General features: G+C 44.7%; 1 protein-coding gene across 21 annotated transcripts in view; it reads right to left on the bottom strand.

The window, feature by feature from the left end:
- The window catches only part of ppfibp2b (PPFIA binding protein 2b), a 62,188-nt gene that overhangs the window by 8,146 nt on the left and 34,537 nt on the right, over positions 1-19,505 (bottom strand). For 9 of the 21 annotated variants that reach the window (XM_034288514.1, XM_034288513.1, XM_034288517.1 and 6 more), the window contains 15 exons: positions 15,057-15,197; positions 10,986-11,195; positions 9,953-10,045; positions 9,567-9,695; positions 6,361-6,472; positions 4,990-5,022; positions 4,256-4,317; positions 4,099-4,174; positions 3,915-4,021; positions 3,609-3,676; positions 3,299-3,382; positions 2,923-2,983; positions 2,642-2,677; positions 2,159-2,297; positions 985-1,120 (listed from right to left, as the gene is read on the bottom strand). In XM_034288514.1, coding sequence (XP_034144405.1) covers positions 985-1,120; positions 2,159-2,297; positions 2,642-2,677; positions 2,923-2,983; positions 3,299-3,382; positions 3,609-3,676; positions 3,915-4,021; positions 4,099-4,174; positions 4,256-4,317; positions 4,990-5,022; positions 6,361-6,472; positions 9,567-9,695; positions 9,953-10,045; positions 10,986-11,195; positions 15,057-15,197 — 1,487 coding nt within the window. Of the gene's footprint in view, positions 1-984; positions 1,121-2,158; positions 2,298-2,641; positions 2,678-2,922; positions 2,984-3,298; positions 3,383-3,608; positions 3,677-3,914; positions 4,022-4,098; positions 4,175-4,255; positions 4,318-4,989; positions 5,023-6,360; positions 6,473-9,566; positions 9,696-9,952; positions 10,046-10,985; positions 11,196-15,056; positions 15,198-15,659; positions 15,765-19,505 lie in introns of those variants that run through there. The other 12 variants (XM_013138815.3, XM_020040263.2, XM_013138819.3 and 9 more) reach the window with 10 other exon arrangements.

The raw sequence follows: 19,505 nt of genomic DNA, 5'->3' as shown, positions 1-19,505 counted from the left end.
AGTCCGCGTTGAGCCTCAATTTAGTGCAAAGTCGGGTAGTTATTGGATTTGTGCTTGTAACGACTGTTAAAGATAATTTCAAATCTAGTTACAAATAAACATACAAATATTTGAAGTCAGTATTGCTCCTGCTGTTTTTGCAACAACATGAAACAACATAAATGCTAGCCAACCGAGAGGATGTTCCCATAATGAATGTTGTTGATACAGTCAAACACATTTTCATTGTGACTGGTAGATAGAATACATCTGTTCTGATTCCAGACTTGAATACCTGAGATATAGACTGAGAATTCATAATCAATAATGTTTTGTTTAATTTGATGGGAAATTTGTTTAAAACTACAGTTGTTTGGAAACAGTTAATATAGACTGTTGGTGCTGTTCCTGAAAGAATGTAATTTGTTAGAGTGGTAGACATGATTTGTGTTGTGATTTCATTTTAGAATTGCAGAGAATCATGCATCCACAAAGTCATGGTGTTGGATGACTACACACTCTAGCTGTTTTCTAACTTGTAGGATAATTTGTCAAACTAGCAGTCAACATCGCAACACCTAAATCCACAGCAACGGGGATGAGAAGTATTTTAGCTGATGTTTAGCCCGCTCTCTAAAGTCTAACTATCAGTTGAAACTTTTGATTTGAAGACATATCTTTTCTACTACCAGATACAGCTCCGGAAAAAATTAAGAGACCACCGTTCCAAAAAGGAAAGAAAGGTTAAAAGTAAGAGACCACTGCAAATTGAATGCTTCTATTTCTCACTCAATACTTTCCTTTTCAACTGTTTTGCAGTGGTCTCTTCATTTTTTCTGGAGCTGTTTATACAGCAGAGACATAGAGGAAGACTTTGTATGCTTGATAATGTTTTCTTCTAACGAGTTGTTCTTCAACAGGGATCTTCAGCAGTGTGTGCGTGTGTGTGTATGCGTGCGTGTGTTTATGTGTGTGTGTGTGTGTCTTCATTGCATAGGTACTCACTTGCCCCAGAGCTTCTTGATGCCACGGTGATTCTTCCTGTTCTCTGGGGAGACAGGTGATTGCTGTCCTGAGTCCACTCCAGAGGACAGAGGTGACAGGTCAGACAACGTGGACTCATCCAGTCGTTCTGACTTCCCTACGGGTGTAACATGGGAGGTTTAGTCAGTATTGTAACATATTAACATTTCATAATTTCAATTATGGTTTTCTTCATTCAAGTCATGCAAGTCAGGCTAAGGATCACTGTGACTTTCTTCAGTTCTTTAGGGCCTAAAGCACAGGCCTACGCTGAGTTTCATTCATGCTCGACTCAGACATTTCAAATGGATCAAGCTTTCCATGAGGTCCTGCTGTGCCAAACATTAGTAAAGGGAAACGTTAAACCGTGCTCCGACGTTTAAGGGCTGCCAATACAATTTTTTATATTTTGTTTATTCTTTTTATAAGGAAGTAAACATATATAATAATAATAATTATTATTATTTTTATGTATTTCTATGTTTATTGTGTGTAAAGCACTTTGTGTAATTGTATTAGAAAAGTGCTGTACAATTAGTTGTTATTATTATTATTAAAGTTATTATAAAAATATCTTAAGGGAAATTACTCTAATTACAACATTTAATACATGAAAATTATGGCTTTAGGGAAATGGGATATCGAGTCAATATTTGTTTGCAGCATATGGCTAAGCCTGTTCAGCCACAATCTATCCCTGTGGATGCAATTATCACCTCACATGGCCTAAGTAGCTTTTTTTGTAGCTACTTTTGAGGGTTATATTAGCTTTGGGAAGGGTGCATAATCTCTGACACTTTCCTCTGACTCAGTACAGGCTAGAGTTGTCCCAAACTGAATCCAAAGTAAGAATAGTAGGCTGCTGCTTGGACATGCACAGACCATCTTTCCGACTGGGGTGGTACGGTACCTAAAGCTGGAGCGCTGGCGCTTCTGCCTCGGTCTTCAGCCGTAAGACAAGCAGAAAGCCACGCAAAGCAAAACAGAGGACGGGAGAAACAGAAAATAGTGCAACCCAAGAGGAGGATTAGAAGAGAGTGAGGTTAAGGGAGAGGATAGCCACCCCATGCAAACCAACCACAACATGGCAGAAGATTGAAACCACAGACGCGTGTTCGTTGATTTATAACATTCTTTACAGGAAGATGTGACTTACTTAGGTTAAACTCACTGTCCTCGCTATCGTCGGGGGACAGCTGGACTGGTGTGGAATATTGATCTCGATCTCCATTCAGGTTGGGTCGAAACAGTTTCCCCGGCAGCGTCTGATATTTGTTCATTTCCATGTGTTGATTCTGTTGGGGGAGGATCATGGTTACGGTCAAGTGAATTAAATGGCATCTGGTGACATTTGATTTCAGTTGGAAATGCTACTGCAATACAAAATAGAATTTAAGAAAAGGATTGCTTTTTTCTCCTCTCACGACAAAATCCGTGCTAATTCGATTGGACTGTCATTGGAGTCACGAGCGTTCAGGAAACAACAGAAAAAGGGCAGATTCGAGAGCCTGAGGGCCAACTAGACCCATGATGACTAGTACATTCGGCAGGTTTCCGATGAACCCATGACTCCGTTCACGTCAGGTAATCTCGGGAGAGGTTAAAGGTTAGCCACGGTGAGTTCATGCAGTGAATATACCTCTGAAAGCGGTTCAACTGGTTGACCACCTACATGCTACGGGAGGGTTGACCGTGCATGTAACAAAGAGAACATACACACTGTTAGTCTAGTAATGTGTCGGCAGAATCAACCCAACAAGCAGGATCTGAAAATACATCGTTGTTTTTGTTAGGACAACAGTCACAGAGGCACGTGATTGGTAGCATGATGTCTTGGGTAAATCACAAATCTGAGGTGGACGCGTTATCGTCTTTGAATGTAATCAAAACGCCCGGGCGATGCCGGACAAATCCTGAAACCTTTGGCAAGGATCCGCTTGGTAACTCCTCCAGGCTACTGGAAAGCATCCGTGGTTGGGACCTGTCAAGAAGAAAATACAATACTGAAACCAAACAAGCACCAAAACAGTCAGCTTGAATGAATGGTTCAGTGCTTCCACAGTGCCAGTGTTCAGAGTCGGAAGTGGTTGGCTGTGGTGTGTGCTCTTTGGGATGCCCTATGTCCCAGAGGGGATTGTGGGTAATGTGATATGACAGGTCGAGCTCTCCATGAGGGGAGCGGAGGGGTTGTTTGTGCCAGGTGAAGACATTGTAGTGACAGGGTCACTCGCAGCCACTTCAGCGAGCCCCTAATGAAAGACAACCCGTCACACCAGACAAACCCAGTCCTACTTGCCATTGTCCGTTGGGGAAACAACCAGGGTCGCTCGGGGAGACCGTTACCACCGACGTCTCCTGGGGCGCGTGGACGCTCCGGTAGCTGGGACACACACACACAGGTCACACGCTCAATAACACTTAGTAAACATCAGGGCGTGTAGCAGCGCCGCAAGGGGTGTCTGTGTGTGTGTGTGTGTGTGTGTGTGTGTGCGTGGGTCAGAGAGTGAGCGTGACAGCATGTTTGTTTTGGCAGGGGCACATGTCATCGGAACAACAACAATACAAGCTCCCTTGGGGAGCTGTTGCCATCTGGCCTGTCTCTTCACCTGGAGTCCAGCTCTTTCTGAAAGGACGAGGGGCACACTAACAATGGGGAGGAGGTTCTGGAAGACATCTGCAGACAGAGGGATCACAAGGGACGCACTTTAGGCCAGCAGACACATTGAGTGAGCACAGTAAGTCCACTCACACACCGGCCTGGTATGTAAGGGCGGAGGCAGTGAGTGGACACCTACACGGCGCTTCAGATCCTCAGAGTCACATAGGAGGCAAGGCCAGAACTCAGTGCTAGAGATATACAGGGCCATTCTGCCTTTAGAGGTTCATAAAGGATGCTCACGCAGCGCTCTTACCTCTGACTGGATGATGTCTGAATGGGCTTTATGGGTGACAGCCCTCATCCTCAGACTTCCATTCAGCTCCTCTTCACTGCTCCCCACAAGAAGCTTCTCACTAGACACTAAAGACACACACACATAAAAGCGGTGAGTGTGTTCCATCTGAGTGTGTGTGTGTGTGTGTGTGTGAGTGTATTACCTTGAGCCAGGGCGATCACATCCTTCATCTTCCTGTACTGACCCAGGAGTATAGTGAGCTCCTCTATGTGACGGTCCTGACAATGCAGGAAGACTTTAGGAACATACCATCATTTTGTACAACGGAAACCAGTGCTCACAGCAAAATAAAAATATACCTTTTCATCATTCGCTGCTAACAAAGACTCCATTCCCATTTTCAAACTTTGGAATTCGTGGTCTGAAAACAGCAAATTAAAAATGAAAATGTTTAAAGCATGAACTTACAGCTTGGCTTACATCACTTTTCACTTGAGTGATTTGCCCAATGAAGAACATAAGTTATATACCTCAATGAGTATATCCTCATTAACTAAACATGATATTAGCCAGCTGTAGCCTAAATATTGCCGACTGCACCTATAAAGTTCCGTAATAAAAGTGGCCACTGCGCCTGTTGGCCTTAGCTTCATAGATGACGAAATGAGAGCGATGCATACAGCCCTATGGGACCGAGGAGTGACTGTTCTCAGTTTCATACACCTTGTGTCCTCTCTCCTTCAAAACCATTTGGAAGAGAAGGTCGGAAGGTGCCGGGAACCTCTAGCTTTCTCCCCCAATGGTTTTCGAGGATATGAGGACAGAGGATGCGAGGACTATGCAATTAAGGTCTTCCCCTTGGCGTGGTGGAGTAAGGAGGAAGTGTCAGTCTAGCAGAGCGCCCCCCGCCCCCCCCCCCCCACCTCCCCGCGTTCCCCTCCCCCCGTCTCTCTGCAGCTGCTGGGTCTGATGGAATGGGTGTGACAGACATGACAGCATGCCAGCGTGGATTAGACAGCAGAACGGAGAGGCAGTGGCAGCGGAGCAACATCACAGCAGAGCCACAACTACAGACTTATGACTACAGCCTTACATTTGTCCGTCAGCTGCCTCCTATACAACTCCTCTACAGCAGGGGGCAGCGTGGAGTGAAGAGACAACAGAAAAGGGGGCAGAGAGAGTGCATTTGTTAGGTAGTGACTTAATGAGGCATCACACCTGACGTCACACACGCAGAGGCCTAGCTTCAGGACAAATTCACAGCTCATAACTTGGGTTCAATATGTATAGTTAGTTTGTATTTTAAATTTCCCATGCCTATATAGTACAATGATAATTTTTGGATAAGTATTGGTGGGCCTCATGTCTCTTAGTGGTAAAAGGTTGGGGTTTTGAATCCGTTAACTGACAAGGTGAAAAGGCTATTGTACTGCCCTTGAGCAAGGCAACTATGTCACTGTAAGTACAAGTGCATCTGCTAATAGACTGACATGTAAACACCGATCAGCCATAACATTATGACCACCTGCCTAATATTGTGTAGGTCCCCCTTTTACCGCAAAAACACCCTTGACCTGTCGAGGCATGGGCTCCACTAGACCTCTGAAGGTGTGCTGTGGTATCTGGCACCAGGACGTTAGCAGCAGATCCTTTAAGTCCAGTAAGTTGTGAGGAGGGGTCTCCATGGATCGGACCTGTTTGTCCAGCACATCCCACAGATGCTCGATTGGATTGAGATCTGGGGAATTTGGAGGCCAAGTGGACACCTTGAACTCGTTGTTGTGTTCCTCAAACCATCCCAGAACAATTTTTGCTTTGTGGCAGGGCTCATTATCCTGCTGAAAGAGGCCAATGCCATCAGGGAATACCGTTGCCATGAAAGGGTGCACATGGTCTGTAACAACGCTCAGGTAGGTGGTTGGTGTCAAAGTAACATCCACATAAATGGCAGGACACAAGGTTTCCCAGGCGAACATTACCCAAAGCATCACATTGCCTCCGCCGGCTTGCCTCCTTCCCATAGTGCATCCTGGTGCCATGTGTTCTCCTGGTAAGTGACTCACACGCACCCGGCCATCCATGTGTTTTAAAAGAAAACGTGATTCATTAGATAAGGCTGCCTTCTTCCATTGCGCTGTGGTCCAGTTCTGATGCTCTTACCCAGTCATCTAGTCATCAAAATTAGGCTCTTGTCAAAGTCACTCAGATCCTTAAGCTTCCCCATTTTTCCTGCTTCTAACACATCAACTTTGAGGACAGAAAGTTCACTTGCTGCCTAATATATCACACCCACTGACAGGTGCCATGATGAGATTATCAGTGTTATTCACTTCACCTGTCAGTGGTCAGAATGTTATGGCTGATCGGTGTATATAATTCATGCTAATAAGTTTGGGGCAAATGAAGATATCATGGGTTAAAATGACTGGCTCCTCTGTACTACTGAGGTATGTTGTGTGTTTACCTCTGTCTGAGATTTCATTGGACATTGGGCCTCTGGAGACCAGCTGGCTATGTAGAGCCTTGATCTCAGTGTCCTTGGAGGCCAATATCCGCTGGAGATCTTCTATTTCGCCCTGTAGAGAGAGGTCCAGTTGGGTCAGTACTGCATGTGTATAACCATGTTATTACAATTGGTCTCATTGTACTGCACCATTGAGGAGCTAGAAACACGCGCACCCTTGAGGAGCAGTACAATGTAAAATCTGCTAACCCTAACACCAGTTATAATACCTGACCTAACACCTGTTATAAAACCTGATCTAACACCTGTTATAAAACCTGGTCTAACACCTGTTATAATACCTGACCTAACACCTGTTATAAAACCTGATCTAACACCTGTTATAAAACCTGATCTAACACCTGTTATAATACCTGATCTAACACCTGTTATAAAACCTGGTCTAACACCAGTAATAAAACCTGATCTAACACCAGCTATAAAACCTGGTCTAACACCAGTTATAAAACCTGATCTAACACCTGTTATAAAACCTGATCTAACACCTGTTGTAAAACCGGGTCTAACACCTGTTGTAAAACCTGGTCTAACACCTGTTATAAAACCTGGTCTAACACCTGTTGTAAAACCTGGCCTAACACCTGTTCTAAAACCGGGTCTAACACCTGTTGTAAAACCTGGTCTAACACCTGTTCTAAAACCTGGTCTAACACCTGTTATAAAACCTGGTCTAACACCTGTTATAAAACCTGGTCTAACACCTGTTGTAAAACCTGGTCTAACACATGTTATAAAACCTGGTCTAACACCTGTTGTAAAACCTGGTCTAACACCTGTTATAAAACCTGGTCTAACACCTGTTGTAAAACCTGGTCTAACACCTGTTATAAAACCTGGTCTAACACCTGTTATAAAACCTGGTCTAACACCTGTTATAAAACCTGGTCTAACACCTGTTGTAAAACCTGGTCTAACACATGTTATAAAACCTGGTCTAACACCTGTTGTAAAACCTGGTCTAACACCTGTTATAAAACCTGGTCTAACACCTGTTATAAAACCTGGTCTAACACCTGTTATAAAACCTGGTCTAACACCTGTTATAAAACCTGGTCTAACACCTGTTGTAAAACCTGGTCTAACACATGTTATAAAACCTGGTCTAACACCTGTTGTAAAACCTGGTCTAACACCTGTTATAAAACCTGGTCTAACACCTGTTGTAAAACCTGGTCTAACACCTGTTATAAAACCTGGTCTAACACCTGTTATAAAACCTGGTCTAACACCTGTTACAAAACCTGGTCTAACACCTGTTATAACACTGATTCTAACCCCCGGTGTAACATCTCCTAACCCCCATTTTAACACCTGGTCTAACAGATGGTATTTCTCATCTATAAAGTGTTACCAGTGACACATGGTGATACCTATGGGATGAGGTACGGATGTACAATGTGATACCTATGGGATGAGGTATTGGTGTACAAGTTGATACCTATGGGATGAGGTATGGGTGTACAGGTTGATACCTATGGGATGAGGTATGGGTGTACAGGTTGATACCTATGGGATGAGATATGGGTGTACAGGTTGATACCTATGGAATGAGATATGGGTGTACAAGGTGATACCTGTGGGATGAGGTATGGGTGTACAAGGTGATACCTGTGGGATGAGGTATGGGTGTACAAGGTGATACCTGTGGGATGAGGTATGGGTGTACAAGGTGATACCTGTGGGATGAGGTATGGGTGTACAGGTTGATACCTATGGGATGAGGTATGGGTGTACAAGGTTGACAGGACCAAGTCATAGTGCTTAATGCCTGCATCCTAAGTGTCATCCCGAGAATGAGCAAACCCTGATCCACTCAGTTAGAATCAGAGCGCTGTGCAAAACTGCCCTTCAAAGCCACCTATTCTAACAAACTCTTACACAGCAAACACAAGGGATCCACCCACACAGAGACATGGGCAGCAGCGGGGGCTGGAAAGAAGGAACTGAAGAAGACATGGAACTGGAGTTTGAGGCGAGATGAGATCGCAGCAGTTCGCGCCACCGATGCAGTACGAAGCCAAAAGGCCACATGCACATTAAACAGAGACTCTCACAAAAACCTGCTGTAACCGACGGGGCAGGCTGGAGGTGAGCACGGTGATTGACTGAGCCCCAACCCGGGCCTACATGCCCGAGGAGTGGGTGGTAGTCAGTGACCGTAGAGACTCATAGTGGTCACTGAACTGAACGGAAGTCTGCTATCAACCATTCACACCCACACAAACAAACACTTGTGACTCGTCTCCTCTGGATAAGCACCGCGAAGAGACAGGCTGCTAGATCTTCTACACGTGGACATCCTGCCAGCAGCCTGAGACGTAAGTGCCCCCCCACCACCACCACGCCCCCCTCCCCGGACCTGAGTCCACTCCCTCCTGCAGAACCCGTACATTGAATTCTCTGTGTTATTAGGTAATGGCTGAGGAGGATGGGAAAAAACTATTGGGCTGTCAGACCGAGTCAGTGTTAAGAGCATCGCTTGCTCTTTCTCTCTGCCCTATTATCCTGTATCACATACTGCACACAGGAAGCAGACACCCCCTTGTGTCGTCCAAAAATGTCATGTTAACTGTAGACTGATTCTAGGACTAAGACTTTAAATGTAGACTGACTCTAGGACCAAGACATTAACTGTAGACTGACTTTAGGACCAAGACTTTAACTGTAGACTGACTCCAGAACCAAGCAAGACTTTAACTGCAGAATGAATCTAGGACCAATACTTTGACTGTGTTTTTTTGTATTTTTTCCTTCACAGGAAAATATGGGGAATGTTTGATAATCAGCGACCATCATCGTTTTTTGTCTTTCTGTCCTCATATTCAGTATAACAACGTTTATATCCTACTATGTATCACTCCCTACTATCAAACAAAAACATCTAGGTTTGAAGGAAATAAAAAGGGCATGGGATCCATATTGAAACATGACCAGAGGACTGACAGTGCTTCTCATTTGGAGTCTGTACGGAGAACAGACAGCTCAGGATCCCAATAGCATCCCCTACATGTGAGGGAACGGATGGATGAGATTCCACAACTGGGGTAAACAAGAGGAGTGAAGGAAAAGGAGGAGGAACAGAAAACAACAGGAGCAGGAGCAGGAAGAGGGTGAAGAGAAGACACAGGGTAAGGAAGAAGAGGCACCTGAGCGGACCGCCATCTCTCCTCCCAGTGCTGCTTCTCTACCTGGGTGTGCTCTACAGTGAGCTTCAGGCTAGAGAGCTGGGTCATGAGCGACTGGTAACACACATGGAGAGAGTATGAGATAGAGAGCTAGAGGAGAGAAAGCCAGAGGGGGGGGGGACAGTAAGTTGGGAGACAGCAGCACAGATTACCTCCAAGAGCAACCAAATACAATTAATTATGTTATCTTTCTAGAAATATTAAGCGTGAAAGCAAGCAACTGAACATAACCAAGCGGACATCACCTTAAAGCCTGAGTAAACTAAGCTGACAAGGTTGTCAACTGTGTAGAAGAAAGCTGACAAAATTACACATTACAACAAGAGAATGTATATAAATGTTTTTACCTTTGTGGCTTTTAGTTTTCTCTCATACTGTGATTTCTCCCCCTCCAGCTCATCCACTTTACTCTTAAGAAGACGTAGTTCTTGCAGTAAACCCTGTCAATGAAAACAATTATTTGTAGTAATATCTCCAGCCCCAAAACATCATGCTATTCCTTCTGCCATCCACACTAGAAAGAAAACTTCTTCCAAAGTTCAAAAACAGTGCTGGGGTACAAACATTACTTTTCAAGGTTTTCAAACGGGGACACAACAGGCAGAACACAGTGCGGTTAAGACATGGAAAGCTCAACCGCTACATCCCAGGAAATACAGCAGGTGAATATTTTAACACGTGATCCGTGAGTCCGTACCCTGTCTTTCATTCAGCAGTGATCAGTCAATCAAACGAATGTACTGTATTTTATAAAAGCCCTTTTTACACCAGCAGTTGTCACAAAGTGCTTCTACAGATGCCCAGCTTAAAACCCAAAGAGCAAGCAATAAGGTGATGGCGTAGGCTTCTCAAAATGGACCAATGTTGATGTCCATTACACATCAGCTGTTTGCCAAATTGTTTCAACAAACATTAGGTCCACTTCAAAACGTTCTGTAAAGGCTACATTTTATAATGAACTGGCAACAACCATATCATCTTCCTTGGCCAATTTCATAAAATCATAAAATACTTCAACATCGAGAAACTAGATAGATTTGAAGGGAGACAGATTTGAAGGTATTCAGAGACAGGGTAGAAGCGTAAACCATCAACCGAGACCAGTGTTTGGAGACAGTAACCTTTGAACCCTGGTTGCATAAACAAGGTGAACCACGATCATGCAAAAAAAATAAAAATAAAAACACCAGTTAGAATGAGTAACCCAGGTTGAGACAAGACCCATATATGGAGGAAAACCCACTGGCTTCCCACACTGTAGCCAAACTAGAGCCCCGGGGCCTCTGAGGAGAAGCGGTTAATGTTAGTGACTCCCGAGGGGTCTGAAACACGGTGGTTAGCAGAGGTGGGGAGAGGCGCGTCCATGGGGGTGCTGCCTACATTCTGTCCACCGCAGCGACAGCAAACCTCCTCCACGTCAGAGCCACCCAAGCCCACGTCGGGGCTCTGGTCGTGGGCCTCGCGGGACCCACTCTCCCCCAGGGCCTCCCCCTGGGCCTCCAAAGCCCGTTTTTCCATGATGCGGGTGTGGATCTCTTCCTGAAACCTACACATCTGCTCCTGGAGCTCGCTTATCAGATTTACCACACACTGTGCGAGAGGGAGGGGGGAAACAGAAAGAGGATAAAAGTTTCACAATGACATGCAATGTTTGTACAGTGGGGAGAAAATCGGCAGTGTACCAAATACTTGTTCTCCCCACTGTATTTTTCTATGTAACATATACGTGGAAGTGTTTACTACTAGAGTGAGAGAAAAGCGTCCTCTGAGCCTCAGGGCTGATTTGAACAGTGCCAATCATTCACATGGATAAACTGTCCCGCTGCCAGACCGTAAACCAAGTTCCTGACCTACTTTGCAATTCTCAAAGTGCAAATGTGAAGACTGTCTTGTCTGGGTGCTGTCCAAAAGATCCCTTTACTCCACGGGGGAGGTGGAGATAACCAATGATTTAGAAAGGGATCAAAGCAACTATAATATTATTATATCATTTGTAAAGTAAATATACAAAATGTACAATTAGGGTAAGCGGGAACTATGTTTTAATATCACTCTGACTCAAATACCGGGTAGGATGAATTCAACTCTCATATCCTGAGTGGAAAGGAGGACAGGTGTGGGTTTTTAATGTCCAAATCTTGGACACACTGACAGAAATGCATGGCCTGCGAAGACAGGAAGTTTCATATGAAAGTCCCAGTTGATGTTACACTTATAGTACTTCTAAAGATAAGACATATGTCCCTCCACTATATATAGCTGTACACTCTGCGCTCGGTCCTGACCGGGAGGTCTCCGCAGGGAAAGTGTTTGCACTTGTGGAATGTTCCTAATACATTTCTGCCATTTCCCCCTTTGCTGCATGGACCCTGGCAGCTGGAACTCCCAGGGACATGGTTTGTGGATTAAACAAATGCAGACTGGTTTCATGTTTCCACGGCACCACGTCCGGCACGGAGTCCAGCTCTTCACTGAGATCATTACACTTTACATTTCAGTCTTCTATCTTAAGATTGCTAGGTAGGACAAACACACAAAGTTGAAAGAGCAAGAACATTTGCACTTCACGTAGTAGCTATCAGCAAAAGTCTAATCTAGAAGTTGGGAGAAAAAGTCAAGTACAGTGTTAGTTAGTGCAAGGCAAGATAACTTTTTCTTTAATTAGGTTTTTAATGGGATGTGTGGGGGAGAGGGCTGTGGGACTACTTAAGAGGTTGTCTAAGAAGACTTGACGAGAGACGGTGGCGTCCTAGTATAATGTTCTTGTCTGAGGTAAGGTCATGCTCTAGAAAGAGTCGGAGAGCATGAACCTGCAAGGCACACTTTGATACCCTGTCTCTTCTACCCTTCGTAATGTCTCACCAGCCCCTTATCCTGTGTCTTCTACCCTTCGTTATGTCTCACCTGCCTCTTAACCTGTCTCTTCTACCTTTCGTTATGTCTCACCTGCCTCTTATCCTGTCTCTTCCACCCTTCGTTATGTCTCACCTGCCTCTTATCCTGTCTCTTCTACCCTTCATTATGTCTCACCTGCCTCTTATCCAGTCTCTTCTACCCTTCGTTATGTCTCACCAGCCCCTTATCCTGTCTCTTCAACCCTTCATTATGTCTCACTAGCCCCTTATCCTGTCTCTTCTACCCTTCGTTATGTCTCACCAGCCCCTTATCCTGTCTCTTCTACCCTTCGTTATGTCTCACCAACCCGTTATCCTGTCTCTTCTACCCTTCGTTATGTCTCACCAGCCTCTTATCCTGTCTCTTCTACCCTTCGTTATGTCTCACCAGCCTCTTATCCTGTCTCTTCTGCCCCACGTTATGTCTCACCAGCCATTTGCCCTCTCCCTTCTGCCCCTTGCATCTCATCACCATTGTATGGCAGCAGCTCTTGTTCAGGCCTCATTGAGTGGCAGCAGCTTTTGTTTAGGCCCCACTGACTTTTTCTCTGGTTACTTCTGGCTCTTCTCAGCCTTCCTATAACCATTTAGGACAGTGGGCCATTTTGGTTTCCTAGGCTTCATCATGTCTACAACCCTAAACCCTGTTTATTTAACACAAGGCCAGCCTTTGTTGTACAGACAGTCTGGAGGTTGTGTCGGGTCTGATTCTCTTGTGACAGCCATGCAGGCAGAGTTTAAATGCTGCCAACGCCACAGGATAAGTCTGTTTTATCTCTTCTCTCCTCGTGCCCTATCCTGCTCAAGGTCTTACACTCACATGTTTCAGTGCCATAAGTGCAGCTGGGTGTGATACAATGAACAAAGCAGCACAAAGGGCTTGTTGAGCAGAGTCCGAGGTGCCGTGGAATTGGAATGGGGTGTTTGTTTTGGGGTTGTTTGTCAGCTTTCTGGATTTAATTTGACTGCGGACAAGACTGCCCATTCTCCAGAGGGATAACGCAACATTTGACCTTATGTGAAATCCAGCAATTGTATGGGTGGGACCTGACTGGCTTTAGATAGAGGAACTAATATCAGCCAACCAGCAGTGTTCAGAGCCGGGGGTGGAAGTGTTTTAAGGAACAGAACTGAAAAACAGAAAGCAACAAAAGAACATCTTCAGGAACAGAAACTGAACTGGAACAAAAGGGATTCTAGTGTTCCGCATCTGGACCATAATTTCAAAAGCACGGGAACCCGTTAAGCCCGACTGTTTTGCATTCCCGAGAATGTTTTCCTAGACACACGAAAATGCAACAAAGCGTCTACGCAAAACACTCACATAAGTCTCCTTCCCATATTTGGCCTGCCAGACGTTCAAAGGGCATTGTGAGTTCCTGCATAGTCTCCACAACTCCATAAGTATCTAGCCATGCTGTGATTCAGTTCACATAGTGTCCACAACTCCATAAGTATCTAGCCATGCTGTGATTCAGTTCACATAGTATCCACTACTGCACAAGTATCTACCCATTCTGTAATTCAATTATGTATAGATGCCAATAGCCATAACATAATAGGTATCACATCATAATTTGCAGCACCTCAAGCCAAGCCGTCTTCACGTCAACCATCTCTCTCCTCCACCTCAGAACAAATATAACTCAGTATATCATGCCTTACACGCCTGTTAATCAAGCATGTAAACAAGCAGCCAGCTTGGCCATTTTATAGCAAGCTACTATGATTGAAGTAATTAACGAGTTAAATAATGCCAATTTTAATGAAACAAAAAGGAACATATAGGTTCTGACAGACCCACAGAAGAGGTACTTCTGTGAAGGGATCTTTCCAGCCTGTCTGCCCAGGAAATCTGTTTTGTCTGGGGGAGTGTTTGATCTTGTCAGGTTGTCCCATGCTCTGAAAACCTTCAGTTCCTCTTTAATATAAATAAAAAGGTTTTAAGTAACAGAACGTGTTAACTTGTGTTGTTATTATTATGGACGTCCGTTACTTCTGCAGTCACTCTGCCCAAGCCATGTGACTCTTCAAAAACCGTGAGCAAGGCATTGTCTGCTTTGCCACACTCAAGGTCTGTGTCTCCATATCACTTCCTCCAAGTCCATGTCCCCTGAACTATCTGACAGCTCTAGATAGGCCCGACGACACGCTGTGGTCTGGGCCACATCAAACGCACATTCCCCTGATCACGTTCCAGCGTCAAAGGGCACAACAGGTGGAGTTGAACGCGGTGAGAACAGACCACAACCTGGGGGTCAGAGGGGTGAGACATCATGCTCACTGCTGATGGAAGGATGTTTGTTTTTCACTCCACATTCCTGTCATGTTTGAACAAAGACACTGTGCTGTCTCACACCATAGAACCCTGTGAGACTCCTGCTAACAGCTGCGGATAAACAGTGACACCACACAAATCCCAGAGTGGAGAAACCAGTTCTCAGTTTCTTTTTTAGAGACAATTAGCTTAAGTCCAATTTTACGGTGTACAAGCCCAGAGTCTGGGATTGTTCCACACACATCCTCTCCCCTCTTGGCCCGTGCTATGATTCTATACCTCAGCTTTGTTCTGCTGGTCCTCTCTGCTATCCCTGTGGTTCTGTTCCTCCTCCATGCCGACCAGCTTGAGTTTCAGGTAGGAAACCTCATCCATCAGGTCTAGTTTCTGGGTCTCCAACGACGTCCGGCACAGCAGCTCCTGTACCACACACAGCCACGGAGACACACGCGTTAACACTCCGCTAAACACACACACACAGCCACGGAGACACACGCGTTAACACTCCGCTAAATACACACACACACAGCCACAGAGACACACGTGTTAACACTCCGCTAAACACACACACACACAGCCACGGAGACACACGTGTTAACACTCCGCTACACACACACTCACACACAGCCACGGAGACACGTATGTTAACACTCCGCTACACACACACACACACACAGCCGGGGAGACACACACACCTACAGCCGCGGGGACACACACGTTAACACTCCGCTACACACTCACACACAGCCGGGGAGACACACATACCTACAGCCGCGGGGACACACATGTTAACACTCCGCTACACACACACTTACAGCCACGGGGACACACACGTTAACACTCCGCTACACACACACACACACGCCGTATCCAGTGGACAACCTTAGCGGAGCGCAGTGCACAGCCAGTGTGCCGCTCCAGTGGACACAGAGTTCCCCGAACCAACAGTTGAGCCTGCAAGCCTGGGACCCAGCACTGCTAAATATACACAACGCCTAGTCGCTCTATTCTTACTTCCTCTGTCTGACACGACATGTGAGAGGTGGGGGGTGGGGGGGTACGGGGGGGGGGTATGAAAAGGTTTGAGCACGAGAGAAAGACAGAGAGAAAAAGAAAGAGGTAGAGAATGACAGCGAGAAAGAGAGAGAGAGAAAGGCAGAGAGATAGAACAAACAGAACAAAATGAAAGTCTGTAAATGGTCAAAAGACATACTGTAGTCACAGTGGAGAGAAATGTACATGTGTGTGTGTGTGTTTGTGTTTGTGAGGAGGAGGTGGGTGTGTGAGTTGTGACACATAGTAAATACACTTCCCTTATGCTCTTTGGATTTCCTGTTCCTGCTCCAGAGATAGGTCATACTTTCAATACTACAGACGAGACTTCATTATTCCACAGTGGCAAAATTACTTCTGTTCATGCTTCTGAAAAAAGTGTCCTTCACGTTAGTCTAAATGATCTGCCAAAAGCTGTTCAAAACACCCCAAACCACTAACCTATTGACGGCTAAATTATTTGGAAAGTTAATTACGGGACACTAAGTGACATCACAGGGAAAAGAGCGAGTGCACAGCAGCCGACAGACAAACAGATGGAATGGAAACCCTATAATTACCAAAAGCTCAGGGGAAATACACTGAACATGTAATCTGTAGGATAACCTATGGCACCCTGTGACATCTGAAACTCAAAACTGAGATGACTTAGTGCTGGATCAGACGAGCATTTAAAGCAATTTGAAGGTTATTTCCATTAAAGCCCAGCAACTGATACTGTACCTAGCTAACTGAGCCTGTTAAAATCTTTCCTTTGAACTAATTAAGAAGTAAAACAAATGTAGGCTTATCAGCCCCTCCAACCCAGATCTGCAGGCTGTGACGTTCTGATATCCATCTATCTGTTTATCTGCGTTGGAATGGACTGTGTTCCTCACAATAGTCTCTCAGACAGAGCACTGTGCCATAGCCTGACTACATCAAAATGCCACTCAGGCTTTCAGAGACATTACCTCAGTCACCTCCAACTCTTCTCCACCTGAAACAGGAGCTCATCCTTTACCCTGGTCAGAGTCCGAGATGTTTCAGGGTGTCAGAATGCAGCAGGTAGACTGTAGACTGTCTGGTTAGTGATGTAAAACGAAGAAGTACATAATCTTTTACAGTTTAAATGCCTATAGGAGTTGGCTAAACAGCCCATCAGATCTACTGTAGGAAGTCTGGGCCAGGAAGTGGAGTGCTCATTAAGTAAAACCATGTAGAAGGAAGAACAGTCCTAATTAGGTGACCCTATATGTGGTGATCAAACAGTTTTATGCGTGAGGTGTGTGTACAGTGTGTCTGTGTGTGTGTGCGTGTGTGTGTATGTGAGAATGAATCCATTTGTGTGTGTGTGTGTGTGAGAGAGAGAGAGAGAGAGGCAGGAAGTGAAAGAGTAAGAAAGAGAGAAGGAGAGCGATGGAGAGAAGCCTGTTTGACGGCCACCCCCTCACTGCATTCCGCTCTCAGGGATTGTACGCCTGATAAGTCTGTTGGGGAAATGTTCTACACCACACATTAATCCATTACCTTTCACTGGTGGCAGACACTGATAAGTATTCTCTTTGAAAGCGGCTATCTCCATTTCAGTTTAGGAGAAAAACATTGACCTTGTCTTATCACACCTCACACAATGTTTGGCCAGATCTGTCCGAAGGGGCCATGTGAAGACAGAGAATGCCTGGTTATCAATGCAAGTCAAACACAAGGGTCCCCCCCCCCGCCCACTACCCAGCCCTGACACATACGCCTAGCAGGGGCCTCTGTAACCACGACAAGCAGCTATATTGTGCATGAATATGTAATGAGATGACGTAGTAACAAAAACAGATAAACAGATGAACAACAAATTATAAAGGTTGTTGAAATGTATATATATATATATACACAGCTCCGGAAGAAATTAAGAGACCACTGCACCTTTTTCCTTTCCAAAATAGTTGAAAAGGAAGGTTTTGAGTGATGAACAGAAAGGTTAAAATTAAGAGACCACTGCAAATTGAACACTTCTGTTCCACACATAAAACTTTCCTTTTTTGGAAAGGTTAGAAAAAGGTGTAGTGGTCTCTTAATTCTTTCTGGAGCATTTTAATATATATATATATATATATATATATATATATATATATATATATATATATATATATATATATATATATACACACACAGTGGTGAGAACAAGTATTTGATACACTGCAGATTTTGCAGGTTTTCCTACTTACATAGCATGTAGAGGTCTGTAATTTTTATCATAGGTACACTTCAACTGTGAGAGACGGAATCAAAAACAAAAATCCAGAAAATCACATTGTATGATTTTTTAATAATGAATTTGGGTTTTATTCCATGACATAGGTATTTGATCATCTACCAACCAGTAAGAATTCCGGCTCTCACAGACCTGTTAGTTTTTCTTTGAGAAGCCCTACTGTTCTCCACTCATTACCTGCATTAACTGCACCTGTTTGATGGCCAAGACCAGAGAGCTGGGTAAGGACATCAGGGATAATATTGTAGACCTGCACAAGGCTGGGATGGGCTTCAGGACAATAGGCAAGCAGCTTGGTGAGAAGGCAACAACTGTTTGCGCAATTATTAGAAAATGGAAGAAGTTCAAGATGACGGTCAATCTCCCTCAGTCTAGGGCTCCATGCAAGATCTCACCTCGTGGGGCATCAATGATCATGAGGAAGGTGAGGGATCAGCCCAGAACTACATGGCAGGACTTGGTCAATGACCTGAAGAGAGCTGGGACCACAGTCTCAAAGAAAACCATTAGTAACACACTACGCCATCATGGATTAAAATCTTGCAGCACAGGCAAGGTCCCCCTGATCAAGCTAGCGCATATCCAGGCCCGTCTGAAGTTTTCCAATGACCATCTGGATGATCCAGAGGAGGAATGGGAGAAGGTCTTGTGGTTTGATGAGACAAAAATAGAGCTTTTTGGTCTAAACGTGTTTGGAGGAAGAAGAAGGATAAGTACAACCCCAAGAACACCATCCCAACCGTGAAGCATGGAGGTGGAAACATCATTCTTTGGGGATGCTTTTCTGCAAAGGGGACAGGACGACTGCACCGTATTGAGGGGAGGATGGATGGGGCCATGTATCGCGAGATCTTGGCCAACAACCTCCTTCCCTCAGTAAGAGCATTGAAGATGGGTCGTGGCTGGGTCTTCCAGCATGACAACGACCCAAAACACACAGCCAGGGCAACCCTGCAAAATCGTGAGTGTATCAAATACTTGTTCTGTCCACTGTGTATGTATATATATATATATACATATATATATACATATATATACATACATACATACACATATATATATATATACACATATATATATATATATATATATATATATATACACAATTTAAACAAAACACAAAGGTTTTATTTCAGAAGTCAAATGATATTAATTAAATCACAAAGCCTGCATGAGGTTTTCTTTAACAATAGGTGGCTAAAGAAGCAGAAGAGACATCACTATCTAGAAGAGCATTGAAAAGCCCAAACAGAGCTTGTTGATTTCCAAGTTGAGTAGCTTTGTGTGCCAGTGCTTCCACACAAAGCCCGATAAGAGGCATCAGCAGACAGATCAATGGATCTTCAGCCTTTCCAACTCACCCCGTCACGGACGATACAAGCACAACTCATCTCCCTCCACGCCTATCCACCACAGACACGGTCCAA

Source organism: Esox lucius, chromosome 19 (assembly GCF_011004845.1).
Source record: "Esox lucius isolate fEsoLuc1 chromosome 19, fEsoLuc1.pri, whole genome shotgun sequence".
Classification (NCBI taxonomy): Eukaryota; Metazoa; Chordata; class Actinopteri; order Esociformes; family Esocidae; genus Esox; species Esox lucius.
Note: the sequence above shows the minus strand (reverse complement) of the source record. Positions and strands in the feature narration are given on the sequence as shown.